Source organism: Taudactylus pleione, unplaced genomic scaffold (genome assembly GCF_031769625.1).
Source record: "Taudactylus pleione unplaced genomic scaffold, aTauple2 ptg000536l, whole genome shotgun sequence".
Classification (NCBI taxonomy): Eukaryota; Metazoa; Chordata; class Amphibia; order Anura; family Myobatrachidae; genus Taudactylus; species Taudactylus pleione.
The window spans coordinates 3,417,046-3,436,666 of NW_028284938.1; the positions used below are offsets into that span (position 1 = coordinate 3,417,046).

The 19,621-nt window shown below is 44.9% G+C and overlaps 1 protein-coding gene across 2 annotated transcripts in view; it reads right to left on the reverse strand.

The window, feature by feature from the left end:
* The window catches only part of PFKL (phosphofructokinase, liver type), a 238,173-nt gene that overhangs the window by 202,182 nt on the left and 16,370 nt on the right, over positions 1–19,621 (reverse strand). For both annotated transcript variants that reach the window (XM_088451029.1, XM_088451030.1), the window contains exons 3-4: positions 11,831–11,908; positions 3,040–3,229 (exon numbers count right to left, since the gene is read on the reverse strand). In XM_088451029.1, coding sequence (XP_088307155.1) covers positions 3,040–3,229; positions 11,831–11,908 — 268 coding nt within the window. The remainder of the gene's footprint in view (positions 1–3,039; positions 3,230–11,830; positions 11,909–19,621) is intronic.

A 19,621-nucleotide genomic window follows, 5' to 3' on the forward strand; every position in this document is an offset into this window, starting at 1 on the left:
GACTGCAGCTGGGCTGTCTATTCCTCCAGCCCCCTCACAACCGATCTGCCACCAGGAGGCTTGACCTGTGAGACGGACAGAGATCAATTTCCATCAACTAATGATGCAGCTCCTCTCATACCTATTTTATTAAGCACCCTGCAGAAATCTGTGACAGGGCGCCACCTGCTGTTCACCACTGTGACCAGAGGCTCCCCACAACACAAGGAGAAGAAAGTTACGCTGAAGGGTCCTGCCTAGAAACACTGAGGGGCACAGCGCCAGGCCTTAGAGACACTGAGGGCCCCATTAATCACAGAGGGATGCACGTTTCGGGGTATAACTGTGGTGTGCTGCAGTCACTTTGCTTACTGTACTAAAACAATTTGGAGTTACCGGTTTGATGTTTCTTATTGATAAGCCCATTGGTATGTAGTTTTATACATAGATTATGACCCTTATTAAATCCTACTCTGCCCTCCCACCCATTCCCTATGTCTGTAACGCTTCTCCTCTCCAGTGTACTTTGCCCTCGCACCGTACAACCTGTCCCCATTTCTGTACCCCTTCTGCCCTCCTGTGTACTCTGCCCTCCCACCTGTACCCGTCCCCATTTCTGTACCCCTTCTGTCCTCCTGTGTTCTCTGCCCTCCCACCTCTGTGCCCCGTTCCCTCCCCATGTTTGTACCACTTCTGCTTTCCTGTGCCTCCTCTTAACCTCTCCATGTCTGTACCCCTTCTGCTCTCCTGTAACCTCTACCCTCCCACCAGTGTCCCGTTACCCACTCCCCATGTCTGTACCCCTTCTGCTCTCTTGTGTACTCTGCCCTTCCACCTGTGCCCCCTGTTCCCCTCGACCCATGTCTGTACCCCTTCTGCCCTCCTGTATCCTCTGCCCTCCCACCATGTCTGTACCCCTTCTGCTCTCCCGTGTACTCTGCCCTCCCACCTCTGTGCCCCCTGTTCCCCGCTCGCTATGTCTGTACCCCTTCTGCTCTCTTGTGTACTCTCTCCTCCCATCCCTGTTCCCTTCTCCCCGAGTCATTCTCAGTGCAAAATATTCGCTATAGTGAGTTTTTATGCGCTGCAGTTATTGGGGCATAAATTGTGATGGGACCTAGAAACTGGAGTAGGACCCCAATTTTTAAAAGCGAGGGGTCCTTGGCTCCCACATTTTTTTTCGTTCAGCGCGATCACTGAACTTAATCTAATAAAAACATTTATTGTAGTACAGTAGTAGTACAGTGCCAGTATTTGCATCACAGATGTCAGGGATGATCTCACCAATGGCCTGAGACGATATCGCAGTGCTGTACCTCTAGTCAGCCAGTGTCCTCCCTGTAGCCAGATACCTCAGGGTAGCCACCAGCGTGTGTTCTGCAGAAATAGGCCTTCTCATGTTTCTGTCCCCACTCTCTATGAGTGGGGACACTAGATATAGAAGCTCTTGGAACTATGAGTCATCCATATTCACAAAATTGCTGAAATCATCAGGATTTGTCACAGGTTTCTTGAACCACATGTATGTGAGTGAACGTGTCTCGTCTCAGCAGCAAATACCTGGACCAGCAACTGTGGTTCTTTGTCCTCACTCTCTCCCTGATAGCCCGCATCCTTCTCACTAAAGCCATAAGAATATAAACTTTTGCCTGTCTCTTTCTCAAGTTCAAACTCATAAGGATTGAAATGAATATATTCAATCCTCAGCACTTGTTCTGGAAAATGGCGATGCAAGTCCAGGATGCTTGTTTTAATCACGCCCCATTTTTTGCCCATTATGGAAATTTAAGAACCCTCAATGTGACTGCTGCCCTGAATCTGTATTGTGTGTGTGCTTGTACGATCGTATTGTTTCAATATTTTGGCTGCCTAGGATCGCAAGTATGATTGTCTCTGTGTGTACGTGCCTCTCAGCACGAAGATCGATACTTCAAAACAGTTTGGTCATACGAGCACTAACATCGAAAGTATGATTGTACCTGTGTGTACCCACCTTTAGGTTTAAAAGGGTTGGCAGCATAGACTATGGCAATTGCTGCCTGATGTTATTGCAACATAAAAGCTGTGTACACACTTGTTCAAGACTCTGTAGATCCAACTCAAGATCAGGCTGTTTATACAATCCTACTGCAGACCTGGTCGCAGACTCTACAACCAATCTGTGCATACACACTTGTCCAATTTTTCAGCAGACCTTCATTCTCCATCTGCTGAAAGGACTGTGTCACCATACACCCCCTAGCAACAGATGCCCCTGTACCCATGGATGTTATGTCCTTGCTTTGTAATGTGCTTCAAAGAGATTTAGGCCACGATTTATCCCACAAGCGATATTTTGGTTATCACTGAATACCAGTGGCGGATCCAGAGGTGGGGCTGCAGCTCAGTCGGGGCTGCAGCTCAGTCCAAAACTCAAATAGGGGAGCACAACAAACTTCCAACCCAGACACTGCCGGCCGGGACTCACTGGCAGTTGGTGTGGCTCCCCTATTTGAATTTTGGACTGCGCTGCAGCCCCACCTCTGGAGCCGCCACTGCTGAATACTAATCTTAAATGGTGTTCCAACCAATCAGCTCCTGTAATTTTTCAAATACATGACAGTTAGGAGCTGATTGGTTGGAGCACGATTTAAGATTAGTAACAAGTGGTAACAACAATATCACTAGTTGTTACGAAAAAATTCCAATGTCGGACCAACTGGTCGGTCAGGGGTTGGACAAGTGTGTACCCAGCTTAACAATGGCCCAGTTTTTATTTTATTAGCATTGTCAAGAAATAAATGTGGATAATGTTTACAGAAATATTTTGGATATTATTTTCATTTTTGCCGCAATCCACATTCCATAACTACCATGTAATGGTAATCTTAAAAACACCATTCTACACCAAAAAAGGACTGCTCGTTATGTGGCAACGTTATTAATCTGAAAACTAACAGAGCAGTAATGTTCTTCTTTAATGAGCAGGCAAAAACAAAACAGATTTACATGGTGGAAAACAAGCTGCATACATTATCTAAACAGGATGCAGTCAAAGTCAAAATGCCCATCTAAACTCACCTTCCTTAACCAACTCTTCAAGTAGACTTCCCCACTCCTTTCGAAAGAGGTTTGCTCCAGTTAAACTGCCATCACCACCAATGACACATAAATTTGTTATACCTTTCTGTACAAGATTAAAGGCTGCAGACAAACGCCCCTCATGAGTCATAAATGCCTTGCACCTGGCACTACCAATAATAGTGCCACCCTAAAATAAAAAAATAATATTTTTTTGCAGTAGTTTAAAGTAAATACAGCAAAAGGATATTTTAACATTTACATATTACAGATGGCAAACTACCAAAACATAACTTTGGCAGAAAGATTAAGCATAAGCTAAAATAACATGTCTCACTGGGAAAGCTTTCATATGGGCCCCCAATTTTACGGCAATAAAGCCTACACTTCTATGGCACATCAAATATATAAGACTAGCAGTGCCTACCCATTGTTGCCGAGTGATTATTAATTTCATTCAATGATAGAGAGTGATTATTAATTTTATTCAATGATACCAAATCAACGATTAAAGTATTATGTGGATGGGGACTCTCTAATCTGGCTGTCAGAGAGTCTGCCTGCTTAGAGCCGTGCAGGCAGTGTGGTGGCCACCCTTTCCCTCTCCTTCAGTCCTCTCCTTCACTGGGCCACTCCAAAGTCTGTCAGTCACATGCTCCGCCCCCTTCCCCCCCACCCCCAGAGTACACCAGGAGCTGCTGCTAGAAGAATCCCAGTAAGGGCTTCCTGATGAAGAGAAAGGATTGTTGTGTGTGCTTATAGCCTATGGCCTATGTTACTCGGAGGATCTCAAGGAACATTTCAGTGAAAACTCATTCAAAATCGAGTAGTTTTTGAGTTTATCGCGAAGATACATATAGACTATCAATAATATATATATATATATATATATATATTCTAGCAGTGCCTACCCATCATTGCTGAGTGATTATTCATTTTATTCAATGACAAGGAGACAGCACCCCAGGCACTCCCAATCTAACCCTTGGTATCCGCTCCACTGTGCACAGTCTGCTGTTCCCAGCAGGGTTTCCCTGGTAAGTTTTGGATACAGAAGTCGTCCTGGAAATGCTAAGTAGGTAGATTCCAGAGGCAGCAGTGTGCCAGATGCTCAGAGTGGCTCATCTCCCAACCAGCAGATGGAGAATCAGCAGCAGCGGCCCAGGAGACTCCTGCTCGGATGGAGGGAATGATGAAGCACATGGGTGGGGGCTGGGTGGCCTGAGCCCCAGCAGTGGTCCGTAAAAATCCAGATGGAAGAGGCTGATGGGGGGGCACAGACCCTGCTCAGCCGGCACTGGGAAACAAACAGGCAGAAGAGACCATAGCAGCTCCGGTAGCCCCCTCCTCCGTCTCGAATGTCAAATCATAGGGAATCCATTCGTGCTGCTTTACAGTCTGGCTCTAGTGACAAACCAGTGGCCGGGCATTTTCTGGAGTAAGCCCATCAGGTTGCAGGACTGAGGTGTAAATTGATTGACTGGGTCCCCCCACTTGGACAAGGTGAAGACAGACTTTTTGTCCCTTAAGAGGAGGGAAAGTTTCTGGATATTTAAACTGGACACAGTGGCCCCACGTGGCTTGAATGAGCATAACCCACTCAAAGTCTTCCTCTAATGCTTGGTTAAATTCTTCTCCCTTTATTTCTATTTTTATTTTTATTTGTCTTATGTCCTTAATTCTTTTGTTTTACACCTAGAGGTTTCTTGTTTGAGAGATGGTTATAACATTTTCTATGATATAGTATTGTTTTATGGGTTTCTTCTACTTCTATGTTGGGGGTTCTTCTCTGGTATGGGTTTTCCTCTGATGAACTTTATTTATTTTGTATTATTTTTTTATATCTTCTTATATTTCTATTTTTATTTATTTATTCAATTATTTTTTACATTTTTATATATTCTTTTCTATGTGTTTCCATTTTTTTATGTTTCTTCCTTTCTTTATTATTTTCTTTGATTTTGTTTCTATTGGTTGGAATTGTTTGTTTATTGTCTGCTAGTGTCCAGGCTCCAATATTGTTTAATTTCATTATACATGCTGTCCTATCTGTGTTTTTCTGGATTGTGTTGTGTCTAGCTTTATTTAGACATCACTCCCACTAACAGTGGCCAGCATGCGTTCCGGGCTGAAAGCGGAAGTATCCTAGGATACACGCGACGGACATTACATGATGCAGTCTGTCAACACTAATTAGCGCTTCCGGTTTCTATGACTTTTAGCTGAGCCAGCGTGTATCCACTTGATTGTGATCCATGCTGATACGTCTCCGCTGACGGCATTTTGTGAGGCTGGTGCACATGTTTGGTTCTATCAGAGCCAAAATCACTCCCACTGACATCACTAGTGATGTCAGTGGGGCCGGCTTCAGACGGTAGGCGTTCCCTTGGGAACGCCTCCATCTGGCAGGCACGCCCACCAAAGGGGGCGTGCTGTCAGTCAACATCGACAGCACACCCCCTTTGATGAGACACTCCGAGCGAAGGAAAGTCCTCCCTCCGTCGTGCGCATGCGCAGTGCGGACCATCGACCCACTTGCGAGCGGACAGCCGCTCGCGAGTGGGTCTGAATGAGGGCCATTGTCTTTTTGTCCACAGATCATACATTGTTATTTACTGATTTTATAGGTAATCTTTTGGGACCAGTCATCTGACATAGAAATACCATTGCTGTATGATTATACTGATTTTATAGGTATTTTGTTATTAATGATCTGCAAAAACCAGAGTGACTTAAGGTCTTGCAATTTAACTATTTTTTAACTCTTAGATACATGGGATGCTGTTTAGGGTCTGTTTGTTTGTATTAGAATTTTATGACTTGTATCTGGTGTGGGTGAGGTTACTGGGGGTTGGGGTGTAATCAGTGACTACACATGTATGCTTCACTATATACTCAGTAGGTTTCAGGCTGCAGGCCTGTTTAAGGCTGCATACAGTAGGTTTTTATTTCAAAGTGTTTTTTTATAAGTGGTATTATATGCACAGCATAATTTAAAGAGTTAGCAAGAGTTAAACAGGAGGAAGACAGGAGGACAACATTTAATAAAGAACTCTTTACAACTTAAAAAGGATCTTATGAGCTTCTGGATACCCTGCAACTCAGCCACCAGCTTTCATTATAACCTGAACACACCTTATGCCAACAGCCTGCTTCAGCTTTGCAAGCAACTACCAGGTTGATTGCGGCATTTTAATTTTTTAATGTATGTTTTTTGCCCCTACACTGTTTATTATTCCTATACCACTGCCAATTTATCTTTACACCACTGTAGTATCTACCATTTTTAAACACCTTCTCATTTATAAGAATGCTTTATCCTTAATTCAAAGTCCTGCAACTTTAACAGCTTTAAACTCATTTTGTTTATTATATACTCTTGTAGTTGTGCCTTTACATCTACTAACACTGTTGTTTCTTTTATCTAATTTTTAGACATTTTAACTGTACTATACCTGTGTCTCACTCTCATCACTACTACTGCTGTTTTCTTCCCCCCCAATCACTCATCTACGCAATGTCTCTCTTTTCTTCTACTCCTCACTCAGAAGCTACATAATACTTTCCTCTACCACCAGTTCCCATTTCTTTTCTCCCTCCATAGTCTCCTCCACTTTCTCCTCTCCCTCCTCTCCTCTCCCTTCATCTCATCTAGTACTCTCCACTGCATCTCCCATAACTCATAAGTCCTACACCCTACCTTTTCTCCAAGTTACACCTCTTCTTCTCAACCCACACCACACTAAACCTCCACCTTGCCCACCACCTGCTGTCACCCTTCCTCACTCAGAAGCCCACCATGAACCCACACTCTCCTTATCCCCCTGCTGTAAATCAATATCAACCCCAAGCTGTCACGCCCAGGATTTCTCGGCATAGCAGTCAGCGGGTATTACCTATGAGGTCGCTATGGCGGAGGGCGTCTGGCGGTGGTGCTGGTGCCTGGCGGGGAGCATTGGTTGTGCGTGATCCTGTGCGGGCATGTTGTCACTCTGGGCTTGTTTGGTCTGGTGGTGTTTACATCGCTCCAGCATGGACGCCGCCATCTTGCCTCTAGCCTTGTGATCTAATCGCCCTATCCTGGTGGGTCACATGCTCTCTCTGGCCTGTCACAGCGGAGCACTGGGTATTTAAGGGAGTTGAGAGCTCTCTTTCATTGCCAGTGCAATGTGTTTCTCAGCCACCGCTGAGAGAGAGTTCCTGTGCTCACTTACTGCCTGTTGGATCTTTGCCTTAGCCTGCTTACCTGACCTGCTCAATAACCTGCTTGAATCCTCTGCCTCCTCCTATTGCCTCTCCCTTGCCTGAGTACCTGTGTCAGCTGTTACCCTGCCTCCACTTGCTAATCCCCTGGACATTATCCATTCACTTCAGTCTGCAATTCACTACAGCCTGCAAATTCACTTCAACCTGCGATTTGTTTTAAATCTGCTTCTGTGTTTGTTCCTATCACCACCCCGGGCCCACAACAAAACCAGAACATCAAACACGCTACAGCAACCCTAACAATCTCCTTCTCTCTCCTCCCAACTCTGTCCCTCTCTCCTGTCACCTCTGGAATGCCAGTCCTGTCTATAATCTACCTGGTCCCTGTCCATTACGGCTTCATATTCAACTCCTTCAATCTCCTAGCCATCACCAAATCCTAGACTTACCCATCTGACACCAATTCTCCTGCAGTTATCTCCTTTGGGAGCCTCACATTCTTTCACACTCCCTGGCCTGGAGGTTTCCACAGTGTTGGTGTTGGGGGTACTTCTATCACCTGGTCACTCCCACCAACTCTTACTTTCTAAACTCTCCACTTCATTATTTGCATTCAATGCTCATATCAGTTGCGTTTTCCAACTTCCTCAAGTAGCTGCCTTTCCTCATCCCCCTGGCCTTAACTCAAAATTCCATTAACTTTGCTTCTTGGCTTCTAACCTTGAAATGGGCACTCAAGACCCCTTTGCTCCTCAAAGCTTTCCAGCTGTCATTCTAACCCACTACTCCATGTTCCTTCCTCACAATCCAGCCCATCTGTGTAACCCCTGTTTGTCTGCCCCTCCCCTTTAGAATGTAAGCTCTCACGAGCAGGGCCCTCTTCCCCCAAGGCAGGATGCTTGCCACCTCCGACATTGCTTCTCGACTGCGAGTCCCCCTTTGATGGTTGATATACGCCACCGTATATCGAACAAAATCGTTCCATTTAATGGCTAAGGTCTCCAGGCCCTTCTTGGAATCCGCATCCGCTCTCCAAGAACGGAGCCACAAAGACCGGCAAGCAGAGACCCCTGCCGCCGAAACTCTGGAAGTCAGAAGACTGGCATCCAAAGACACTTCTCCAATATAGGAAGCGGCATCCCTCATCTGTCCCACTAAAGCTCTCTGAACCTCTGGAGCTTCCTCAGGAAAAGTATCTTCCAGTACATTGGCCCAGCTCTCAATGGCTTTAGCCACCCAAGAGAAGGCCATGGACGGACGTGCCACCACCCTGAGAGAGAATAAATGGATTTTAAACAAGTCTCCACTTTCCTGTCTGTGGGATCCTTTAGGGATGAAATGGATGGCATAGGCAAGATAGCACTCTTGATTAAGCGAGTAACATGAGAATCCGACGCAGGCAGGGTTTCCCACTTTTTGCAATGATTTGCAGGAAACGGATAACTAGATGCTAAACGTTTTTGCGGCTGGAACCTCTTACTAGGCGACTGCCAGGCCTTCGCCATATGATCAGTCAGCTGGACAGATAGAGGAAAAAACAGCCGAAGTCACTTTTGCCTGCTTAAAATTTGGATACTTGGACTTAGGGGCCGGGGCATCATCCTCTATATCAAGAATGGACCGCACCGTCCTCACCAATGCCGGCACATTAATGGAAGGTTTCGTCTCCACTTTCCAGACAGGAGAACTCGAGTCAGAGTCCTCAGGCAATTCCCCCGCATCGGAGTCTGATAGTTGCGCAGACTGGGATGACATAACAGTGCGTTTAGACGCCTTTTGAGGTTTGTCACTCCGTAACATAGTTTGAAAAGCTGAAGATGAGGCCGCCAAACCCTGGACTGAACTGGAGAACACATCCACCCATGGTGGTTGACCCGCCTGCGGGAGACCCTGGAAGGGAATGACGGACTGCTGTGTCACCGGAGCAGACTAAATATACATAGGTAACCCCATATATGGATTAACAGTCTGAGGCCAAGGGGGAGACTGCAATAATTGCTGTTTGGGGTAACCCCCTATGTGGGAGAGCAGTCGAGACCCCCAGACGGTCTGCGATGGAAGCCAGCACCTGAGAAAACACCGCCCAAGGAGGATCCTGTTCCAAAGTTGGGGGGTTAGAGGGACCAGGCAACTGACGGCACCTCACACACAGCCCATCCTGTGATAAAGCATCCATATTTACCCCTGCAGCGCAGCGTCTGCAGGAGAGCAGAGTGGGAGCCGCAGACATGATAAAATATATATATACAGATATACATATCAACACAACAGGGAAACTCAGTGTTTACTCTTGGTGCACCCACAAGCATGCAGCACACAAGCCCACAAATATGGCACCGTGCAGATGTATGTGACCGACCTCACAAATACATGAATTTATATTTATGAAGTGAGATCCAAGAAACGCCCTTCCCACACACACCTGCCAGGGCTGTAGAAGAAGGAAAGGGATAGTTATAGACTGACAGTAAGTAGAAATAAAGCACAGTCAGCACTAGTAAAAGTCACATACAATGCAGAAAGTTAATACTCACTGCACCTTGTCACTACAATCAATCAACCTGCCCAGATTCAGTGTCTTGGAGGGCTATAGTGCTGTGTACGCTGTCCTACCAGGGGAGAGGTACACGGGGAAGGGTCCGCACGCTGCCTGAGAGATGCTGCCAGAGAAGATGACCGCCAGAGACCTCAGAGGAGGAGTGGCCGCAGGAGGAATGCAGCTCAGCATCGCCAGACCTGAGCAGACAGGCGCGCCGAGCTGAGGGGAGTAGCCGCTAGACAGGGAAGGCTGCCTCCGCTGGCTAGCAATTACCCCCGGGATGCCGGCTCCTGCTGCCGCAATGTATCCCTGGTGATCTAGTGGACCCGCGGGGTATTCCTCCGGAGAGGGGGGGCCGCCACCACTGCTAGCGCCTCCGGTCTGTCCCCAGAGACCGGAGGCAGAAGGCTTGATGCACACCCGTGACTTACCTTGTCCCCGGCAACAGCCTAGGGATTCCTCTAGAGCCCGGCTAGTACAGACTCTGGGGTCCCGCTGCGATCCCCAGATCTGTACTGGCGTCGCAGCGTCGGCGGGGTATAGGAGGGGCAGCTTGGACGTCCAATAGACAGTCTTATAAAATAATATAAGCTTAGGGGCTGCTAAGCAGCCCCCTGCGCTAAGGGTGACTCGACTCCGGCCGGGCACCAACTAAATCTGGGGTGCCTGTGGCTCGGGGGCAGGGTATAGAGGAGGATGGAACCAGTGCATCCTGGGAGCAGCAAAAGCTTTAACGATGTGGTGCCTGTGGATCCAGAACCAGCTATACCCCAAGGTCAACCCTGTGGACCCCCTATGGACCCTGAAGTAGAAAAATCATTTACAATTGGAAAATACTTAAGATTTCTATGTCAGACTTTTGAAGTGTTGGACATGTCACTGGCAACAAAAATTAAGGCTATTACTGTTCTGGAGACAAAGAAATTATAATATATATATATATGCATTCCAAAATCCTGTTGTAATTCTATCAAACCTATTTTCAATCCCTACAAAAGTGAAAATGGTGTAATATCGGTTTCATAACTGGTGCTACATGAGGAGCTAAATCAGAGATAGGGAATCTCCGGCCCGTGGGAGGTATACAGCCCTCAAAACCATTTTATCAGACCCGGCCAGCTGTGGCTCTCTTCCCTCTCTGTTTTCTGCCGGGCACAGCTGAGCCCTGAGCACTCAACTCAGACGCTGCCGGGCTGTGTACGGCGTAACATTAAAAGTCACGTAGTGCTGAACAGCCCCACACCACCTGTCCTCCTTCAGCCCGCCCGCAGACATCTTAAGCAGAGGAGGATGAAGAGGAACAGCAATGTGGCCATGGGACACTGAGTCGGGCAGCCCTCAGGTTGTCTTCAATTAATAAAACTACAGTGCTGCTAAATCTCTGAAGAAGGGAGCTGATGTACTCCCAGGGAGCCTTGCTGCTCTACCCCCATACCCAGTGACTGACTAAGTGAGACAGTGAGCGTCTGTGCCTCCTGGAACACCCCTTGCTGCCTGGCTGCTGTGCTATAGCTATTTTGGAGGAGAGGAGACTGGACTTGATTCATACAATACTGGCCTGGGTGAGGCTCTTAATTTTCCTGTGGGCTGGGCTGAACCATGGACAAGGTCCGAAAGAAGATTATATAAAGCATATTTAGTCTGCTTTAGTAATGCTATACCATAGTGTGTGTGTGTATCTTATTATAGAGCTATATGCTTTGCTAAAAGTTGTACCATTTGTATGTGTATATATACACTATATATATATATATATATATATATATATATATATATATATATATACACACACACACACACACACACATATATATATATATATATATATATATATATATATACACACACACATATATACACACACACTTTATGTAAGTGTAATTCTTTTTGAAAATTTTCATAATCGGCTACCAGTCTTAACTCTTTGGTACATTTAGGAAATTTTGCAAAACGCAGTTATCAATGTGTGTACTGTTATTATGGGTATAATACTTAATTCTTATAGAATGAAAAACAAACATTCATAAATAGTCTTATTACACTTACCAACTGGATTATATTGGACACACTTAGCCAGTTTGCTGGCTTGATACAATCTCCACCTTCGACCAAGCCTTCATAGCCCTTCAGTGACATGAAAAGAGAAAAAACAAGCTATAACGCATATGAAAAAGAAAATGGAATAAAGAAAAACATTAATGCATTAGTATTTACTTCCATAATAATGCATCAATCCTTTGCTAAAAAGAATTTCTAAAGTAAATGTACACAGCAATTATTTTCTCTCTAGAACACAATGGGCCTTATTCAGAGCTGGGCCCAGTAGCACAGCAGCTGCTGTCTTTGGACGCAGCAACTGTGCTAAAATATGGTCTTATGTAAATAGGCACCTCCTGCCGACTTCTGTGATCCACATCTATATCGGATCACTCTGCGTGAACACCAGACATATGAATAACCTTCAGGTTGACCATTTTTTGTTTATGTAGCTGAAGCCAGTTAAGCTGCATACAAGGACGCAGCGACTGACTTCAGCACGCCCAAAAAACGAGGTCAGCACGCCTGTTTCCTGGAAGCTGCCAGATGCTGCAACTGCTATGCTACCCAAACGGCCAGTCTGTCACTCGAGCTGCGGCCTCCGAGCACTGCGAGCGAGCGAACAGAAGGAGATCTGCACATGGACATTACAGACACTGAGCATGCACAGATTAAACATCGGAGTTGTACGTAAACCATCGGGTTAACGTACAACTCTGAATCAGACCCAATATTAGCAAATAACTTATCATTATAACATATTGCACTGAAAAGATTTACCAGCAAAGAAAACTACTCAAACTTGGAATTTAGGTGTGGATGTGTCACTTGGTCAAGGTTTCCTCTTTTCATATAGCTCCTCCATCAAACTATATTCTTCTAAAGCTTTAAATGTAACAACTATCTAGCCAAATCGTGCTAGGACCAGCAAATTGGAGCCTATTATATTTGGGCCTATGTGTGGTTTACTAGGCATGAAAAGGTATTTAAATGTATGCGCCATAACTGCACTTATCTGTCTGATCTTTGCGCTGTGAAAATGTGTTTACAAACTTATAGATGAAATACGAAAAAGCCAAAACAAATTTATACACGCCTTCATAATCCACACACATACCGATGTACTCACAATCCGACGATGTGTCCAATTTCCCTTGAAATTCTCCCCGGCAGCTCTGAACACGATATGCATACGATATGCTGTCCAATCTTCATCCGATCTCCTGCAGCCAGAGTTTTTAACAGTGCATTTGTGTCTAGATTGTCAGATCTGCCGTACTGCACGGCAGATCTGAAGATGGGAAGTGCGACCTGCGGGGGCGTGCATCGCATCGTGAGTGGGGACTCACGATTTGGACATTTTTTACCCAATCTGTCGTTCCAATGTGTCGGAATCGGCCAGATCGGGAAAAATAAAATCGCTATGTGTGTGGGCACCTTAAATCATTATTTTAAAATTTGTTAATTTGTATTCATAACATACAATATAGCATCTGTAAAATTAAAGCATTTTTATTACATAAACATCTATATTTTAGCTTTTTGCCATCCCATGTCATTAATGAGGCCTTTAAAACTTTGTTTCGTCCCCAAAGCAGGTTAGACCATTTTATTTTTTTTAGGTCTTGTGGAGAACAGTGATTTATCACCACGTAACTTAATAGTTGTATGTAACATTGAGAGTTTTTTGGGGAGTGTTTAGCCCCTTTACATTTATGCAAAAATATTAAGGCATGCTTAGATAAATATTTATAAAATGAAAATGCAAGATGTACTAATCATGTTGCAAAAGCTGGTCAAGAATGGGAAGGAGGAGGAATGGATACACATGTTTAGGATGGAATAAATGGTATGTAGCTGGCAGTTTGGGTATGGGAAGCCGGCGCTCGGTATCCCGGCGGTAAGTATCTTACCGCCACTGTAGCCTGCATCTTAAGCATGTCATCTGAAGCATGGAGTTCGAACCGGAGCTGAGTTTTAATACCATCTTTCATCTCTTTCCAGGTAAACTAATGCCATCTTCCATATTGGATGCCTTTCACTGAAAGAATAGTCTGTATTGAAAGTTTGTTTTCCAACTGTGAGGTTGCATCTCCCCCCCCCCATTAATTAGCTTGTTGAACAAACTGTTCAAACATTCCCTCCCACTGTACCAGCTGACCTAGCCTCTCCTGCAAAAGGGACTCATTCTAAAGCCTGCACACACAGGCTTGGCCTGCCATTAATATAGCCTGAATCTGAAGCATGTCATCTGAAGCATGGAGTTAGAGCCGGAGTTCGAACTGGATTTGGACTTTTGACTACTTTCCAACCAAAATTTTAACAATTTCACAAACACACAGGAATGCTGCCACTCCACCTTCATTTACACTCCCCTGAGACTGGGTACGGCTGCTGTCTCATGCTGCAGCCAAATCGAACTCCACAAACTGCTGGATGCGACAAGACCACACACTCGAGCGAAGGAGACACTGTGACTTTTTGCAGATCACTCTATCATTTTTTAATTTCTGATTAAGTTTAAAATGGTTTTAACTTAAAATGCGGTCACCATTTATTCTTTTTGATTTTTTCTCCACCTGGACATTATACTTCCGCTACTTGCACACCCTGCCAGATGTAACCTACGCAGTGCGCCCCAGATGGCTGCCTCGGATGGTTCATTCTTGGGCAGCATGAACAAACAAGTGGATCTATTAATTCAGTGCATTTCATATTTCAAATGTTTCAGTCACCCGTAAATCTCATGGCCGAACTGCAGCACTGTTTGCTGTATTTGCTATTCCCTGTTTTGTAAAATGTACTTCCACCCCACTGTATGATATACTGGTGTGCTATATATCCACTGAAGTGCATCCTCCATGGGCAGGATGTACTTCATGTGAATCTATTCACAAAGCGTATATATCATACTGCCACACGTGTCACTTTTCCTATATATTCCTTGGGTCCTTGTATGGTTGATCACCCACAGTGCAACCTTCATAGTGCGCCCACCATGGCTGCCTCACCTGGTACACTCGTGGATGGGATGAAAAATACATTGACCTGACTATTATGTTGGGACCCTACTCCTAGCATCAGGATGCTGCAACCACCCACTGTGTCATCTCTTCTAGGCGTAATCTATTCCACCCAGGGTAATGCTATGTAGTGCGCCCAAGACGGCTTCCTCATTTGGTACCTTTTGTGGGTGGAATATATAACCCATGGATGTTAATTCCCAAAATGTCTGCACCAACCCTGCAATATTGTGCTATCTAGGTTTCGGTTGATTTAATTATCTCGGTGTGGTTTTCTATTTTTTGCAACACCAAATCCTTGTACAATGTACCATGTTTTCTGATGTCTGTAAAGCGACTGAGTCCTATGGGAGAAAAGCGCTATATAAATAAAATAATTATTTTATTATCTTAACCCTTCCCCTACCCCTAAACCTAACCTTCCCCGCACCCTAAACCTCACCTCACCCCCCCCTAGTGCCTAAGCCTAACCCTAGTGCCTATCCCTAAGCCCTAACCCTTCACACATGTATTTGCTAATTTCATGACACACAATAGAAAATTGTATCCATTTTATTTTAGTTATTACATTAGTGCAGTGAGCACAGAGCCTTGAGGAATAGGTCATTCCATACACTATATCCTGGTTTCTAAATAGACATCTCACAAACATAAAAGTGCTTATTGGTTTCTGTAGGTCCACAAATAATCTGGCTAAAATTAATTTATTATGTCATTGTAACTGAGGCTACCCATATCCATTCATAAAGTCAGGAAAATTGAGAAAAATAGGATTTTGGATGCCTTTTCAAGAAAAATATCACATTCTGTGTTATTGTGCATAGCAAGAAAAATACTTATTCATAATATCTTCCTGGAGTCACCACCATAAGGACACCCATTCATAGCATAAGATGGGTACACACTCAATTATCTGTCAGATCATCTGAGAATGTTATGATCTGACAGAGGATGTAGATTTACGCACGTACAATCGTCATTTATCTCAAACCATTCTGATCGCATGGTCACATCTTCCAAGATGCGATAAAGTCATGTTATCAAATATTTTGCAGTGTGTACGTGCTGATAACTTATCTTATTTTGATTAGACGGCCACTATACACGTAATCTGTGCAGTGTGTCTAGGGACACAATCTATCCTTCCAAAAATTAGGACAGACAAATAGGAGGATCGGAAGAAACAATTGCATGTTGCGTTTGCATGAATATCAGAGCAAGTAATGAATTTATCACATCTTAAGTAAGAAAAAAAAAAATTGTACAGAGTGTACTCAGCTTTAGAGGTCCCACCATCATTAGTCTATAACAGCTCAGCAGATTCCTTGTTGGTATTCTGGAAATCAGAAGGTGACTAGGTCCTCAGCTTCCTCCAAGAATGATATACGAATGGCCAGAAGGGCATTTGCAGAAAAGACCCCTCCCTACAAGTTTGCACTACTCTCATTGGGTCTGAAGTGTACAAGTTTGCCCAGCTTCGCCTTAGGTCCACACTGGTTAAAGCAAATGAGTTTGCCCTTTAGATTGATCCTGCCTTATGCTCTCTTGTGGGTAAAAAGACAGCGACTCCAAATGACAAAACATTGAGGAAAGCCTAGTTTAAGATTCGTCTATAATAAAGCAGAAAGAGGAGTCCATATGCTGCCCAGAATATCTAGTGGCCTCCAAACCCACCTTTCAAAGCCATTAGCAGGGCTGTGCTTATTTTTGGTCAAACCTTTCATTTTATTACTAATGCGCACTGTGCTTGTTGGTTAGACAGTGCCGGCATTACAGGCCCCTAGAATATTAAATTAACCCAAATCATATATGGAGACCTATGCGTTCCTCAATTTCACAATAAAGTTAAAACCCACTATCTGGCCCATAGATCATTTTCTGAAGTTAAGAAGTGACAGGACTCGAATAGAAAGAACTTCTGCCAAAGGGAACGGACTTTGGAAGCCAGGCTCCAGCCTGAGAGCCTAAGGGATATATTTACTAAAGAGCAGGTTTTTAGAAGTGGAGATGTTGTCCATGGCAACCAATTAGATTTTACTCATTTATCTAGCACCTTCTAGAAGATAATAGCTAGAATCTGTTTGGTTATGGGCAACATATCTACTTCTAAAAACCAACACTTTATTAAATATATCCCTCAGACTAAATCCCATAAAGGAAGCTTCCTCATCAGGACATGCGATTCCAGAGGTGCTGGTTCAACCACCTGGAATTCCTTCAGAAAAGGAAGAAACAGTGGTCGGTGTTCCCCTGTCTAGGTCTCCCCACATCATGCTTGCAGATGCCGTTCCTCCTTGGAGACAGATTACCACTGAATGGTGGCTCATTGAAAAGATTCCAAGTGTTTCCTTGCCAAATTTTGGATATCAACAAATCCTTGCTGCAGGAACTGCAGCCCCTAACTAGACTATGTTATCTCACTAGCTTAACAACAAGGGAATATAGAATTATAGCACTTTTTTTCTCCCTTCTGGTTCCTCTAAACAAATGAGCAGGGGTTCAGAGCTTGTGTCCCAGGCACTTCAAAATCACAGAATACTCAAGATCTGGCAATGGTAACTAGAAAAATTAAGGTGTTTTTCCTGGACAGGGTGACCTTGGCTTAAAGGCATCAATTTGTCACAATATAGTCCAGTCTTTCAGGAATAGTTCTCTTAGCAACTACATCCAGTACACCTCTTCCTAATTATGTGCCCAGAGATTGTACACAGAGAGCAATATCTTTTCCATGGACAAACCTCATCCTCCCATATGCTTTCCCCAGCTCTATTTTTGACTGCACAAGATCAGAGCATATCAGGATACTCTTTAGACATCAAGGGCCTAGTTTCCAATAATCGGTTATGCAAAGGCCCGAAAATGCAACTAGGTCTCTCCCAGGGAAATCTAGATCTCCTAGACAAGCCAGAAAGTGCGTATGAATGGCAAAATTGCTAGACTGCTGACTGATTCAGCATGGTCAAGGGAGCAGTAGCAGCCACAGTCATGGATACCTAATGACTATAGGCCGGATTCAGAGGTGTACGCAAATCCAATGGTTTACGTACATCTCCGACGGTGTGAGATCTGCGAGTGTGCAGATGACACAATGCGCATGTGCAGATCTCATTCTGAGAAATCGCACACAGTGTCCTCAAGCCATAGTGCCTTTTGGGGGCATGGATGGGGTGGAGATTGCCAATAGCAGGCAATGCCTGGTGTGGCATTGCATGTGCTCACGTTACCAAGAGCATGAATGTGACCTACACATGCATGTATCACGAAGAAAGCACTCAGGCAGCTTCCTCTTTGTATTAACAAGGTAAGTGAAAAGTTTTTCACTTCACCTTGTGCCAGTAAAGATCAGGAGGCTGTTTTTGGTGAGAGAAGAGCTTTCTCAACAGTCCAAAACAATCTTCCCAAGACCTCTCCATGGAACAACAAAGAGTTCTTACCTAGTCTTGATCCCAAACCTTTCGCTTACTGGACTAATTACAACATAAAATTTCTTCGAGACAACGCTCCTCTGCGAGTTTTCACTGTTTTCTGCCCTTCAAGATAGATTTGCATTACCGAACAAATGATTCCATCAATATCTCTAAATCCGTCACCTCTATACATCGCTTTTGGGCTCTCAATCCAGTCCAACCTATACCCCCCCTTAAAAACATTTGGTCTCCTCTGATCTTCACTCAAAAGGTCTACTCTCCAGTCTCCAGATCACCCATAACCAACCCCCCAAAGAACCTCATGAGCTGGCCTGGGAGAGGGACCTTGGAGAGACTTTCAAGCCGGAGGAGTGGGCTAAAATTCGAGAACTTGCCGCTGAATCCTCTATTTGTGTTAGGATCTGAGAAAATACTTATAAACGCTTGAATCAATGGTATCTAGTACCTACCTGCATTCGAGCTATACTTCCCCAGTTGTTGGTTGAGGGGCTGTGGCAGGGAGGGCAAGTCTGTACATATCTAGTGGCACAGTCCTAAAATTAGGTTCTATGGGGACATAGTATATCATTTAATTTTCTCCCTCACGAACATTTCACTCCCACAATGTCTTAATTCCCTCCTATTACGGCTCATTTCCTATGGTGATAGAAATACTCAAGAACTTATTCGAACACATCCTTCGCGGCTTACTTCTGCTCTACACAACTCAGTTTGGCACACTTAATAATTAGAACATATAGGGCCCGATTCAGACCCACTCGCGAGCGGCTGTCCGCTCGCAAGTGGGTCGATGTTCTGGACTGAGCATGCGCACGACGGAGGGAGCTCCGTCGTGCGCATGCGCCAGACGCGACGAGCGAAGGAAAGTCCTTCGCTCGTTGTGTCTGATCAAAGGGGGCGTGCTGTCGATGTTGATTGACAGCACGCCCCCTTTGGTAGGCGTGCCGGGGGCGTGCCTCCCTGATGGGGGCGTTCCCACGGGAACGCCTCCCGTCAGAAGCCGGCCCACTGACATCACTAGTGATGTCAGTGGGAGTGATTTTGGCTCTGATAGAGCCAAAATCACTCCGGAGCTTGCGGTTGAAAACCTCAACCGCAGGCTCCGGCTCGCAGTTTCGATGGTCGCGATGGTCACAACCATCGCGGCCATCAAACTGCACGCTCGTATAACCTGTGGGTGGTGACCCACAGCTATACGAGCGTCCAGGAGGACGCTCCATTTTCATGGAGGCCGGCCCTCATTCAGAGCGTGCGCTCTGCTCAGAGCGTACGGCTCTGAATGAGGGCCATAACTAGCTGTTTGCATGAATGTCCCCACAAATTCACTGGAGTCTGGTGTCCCTGGATTC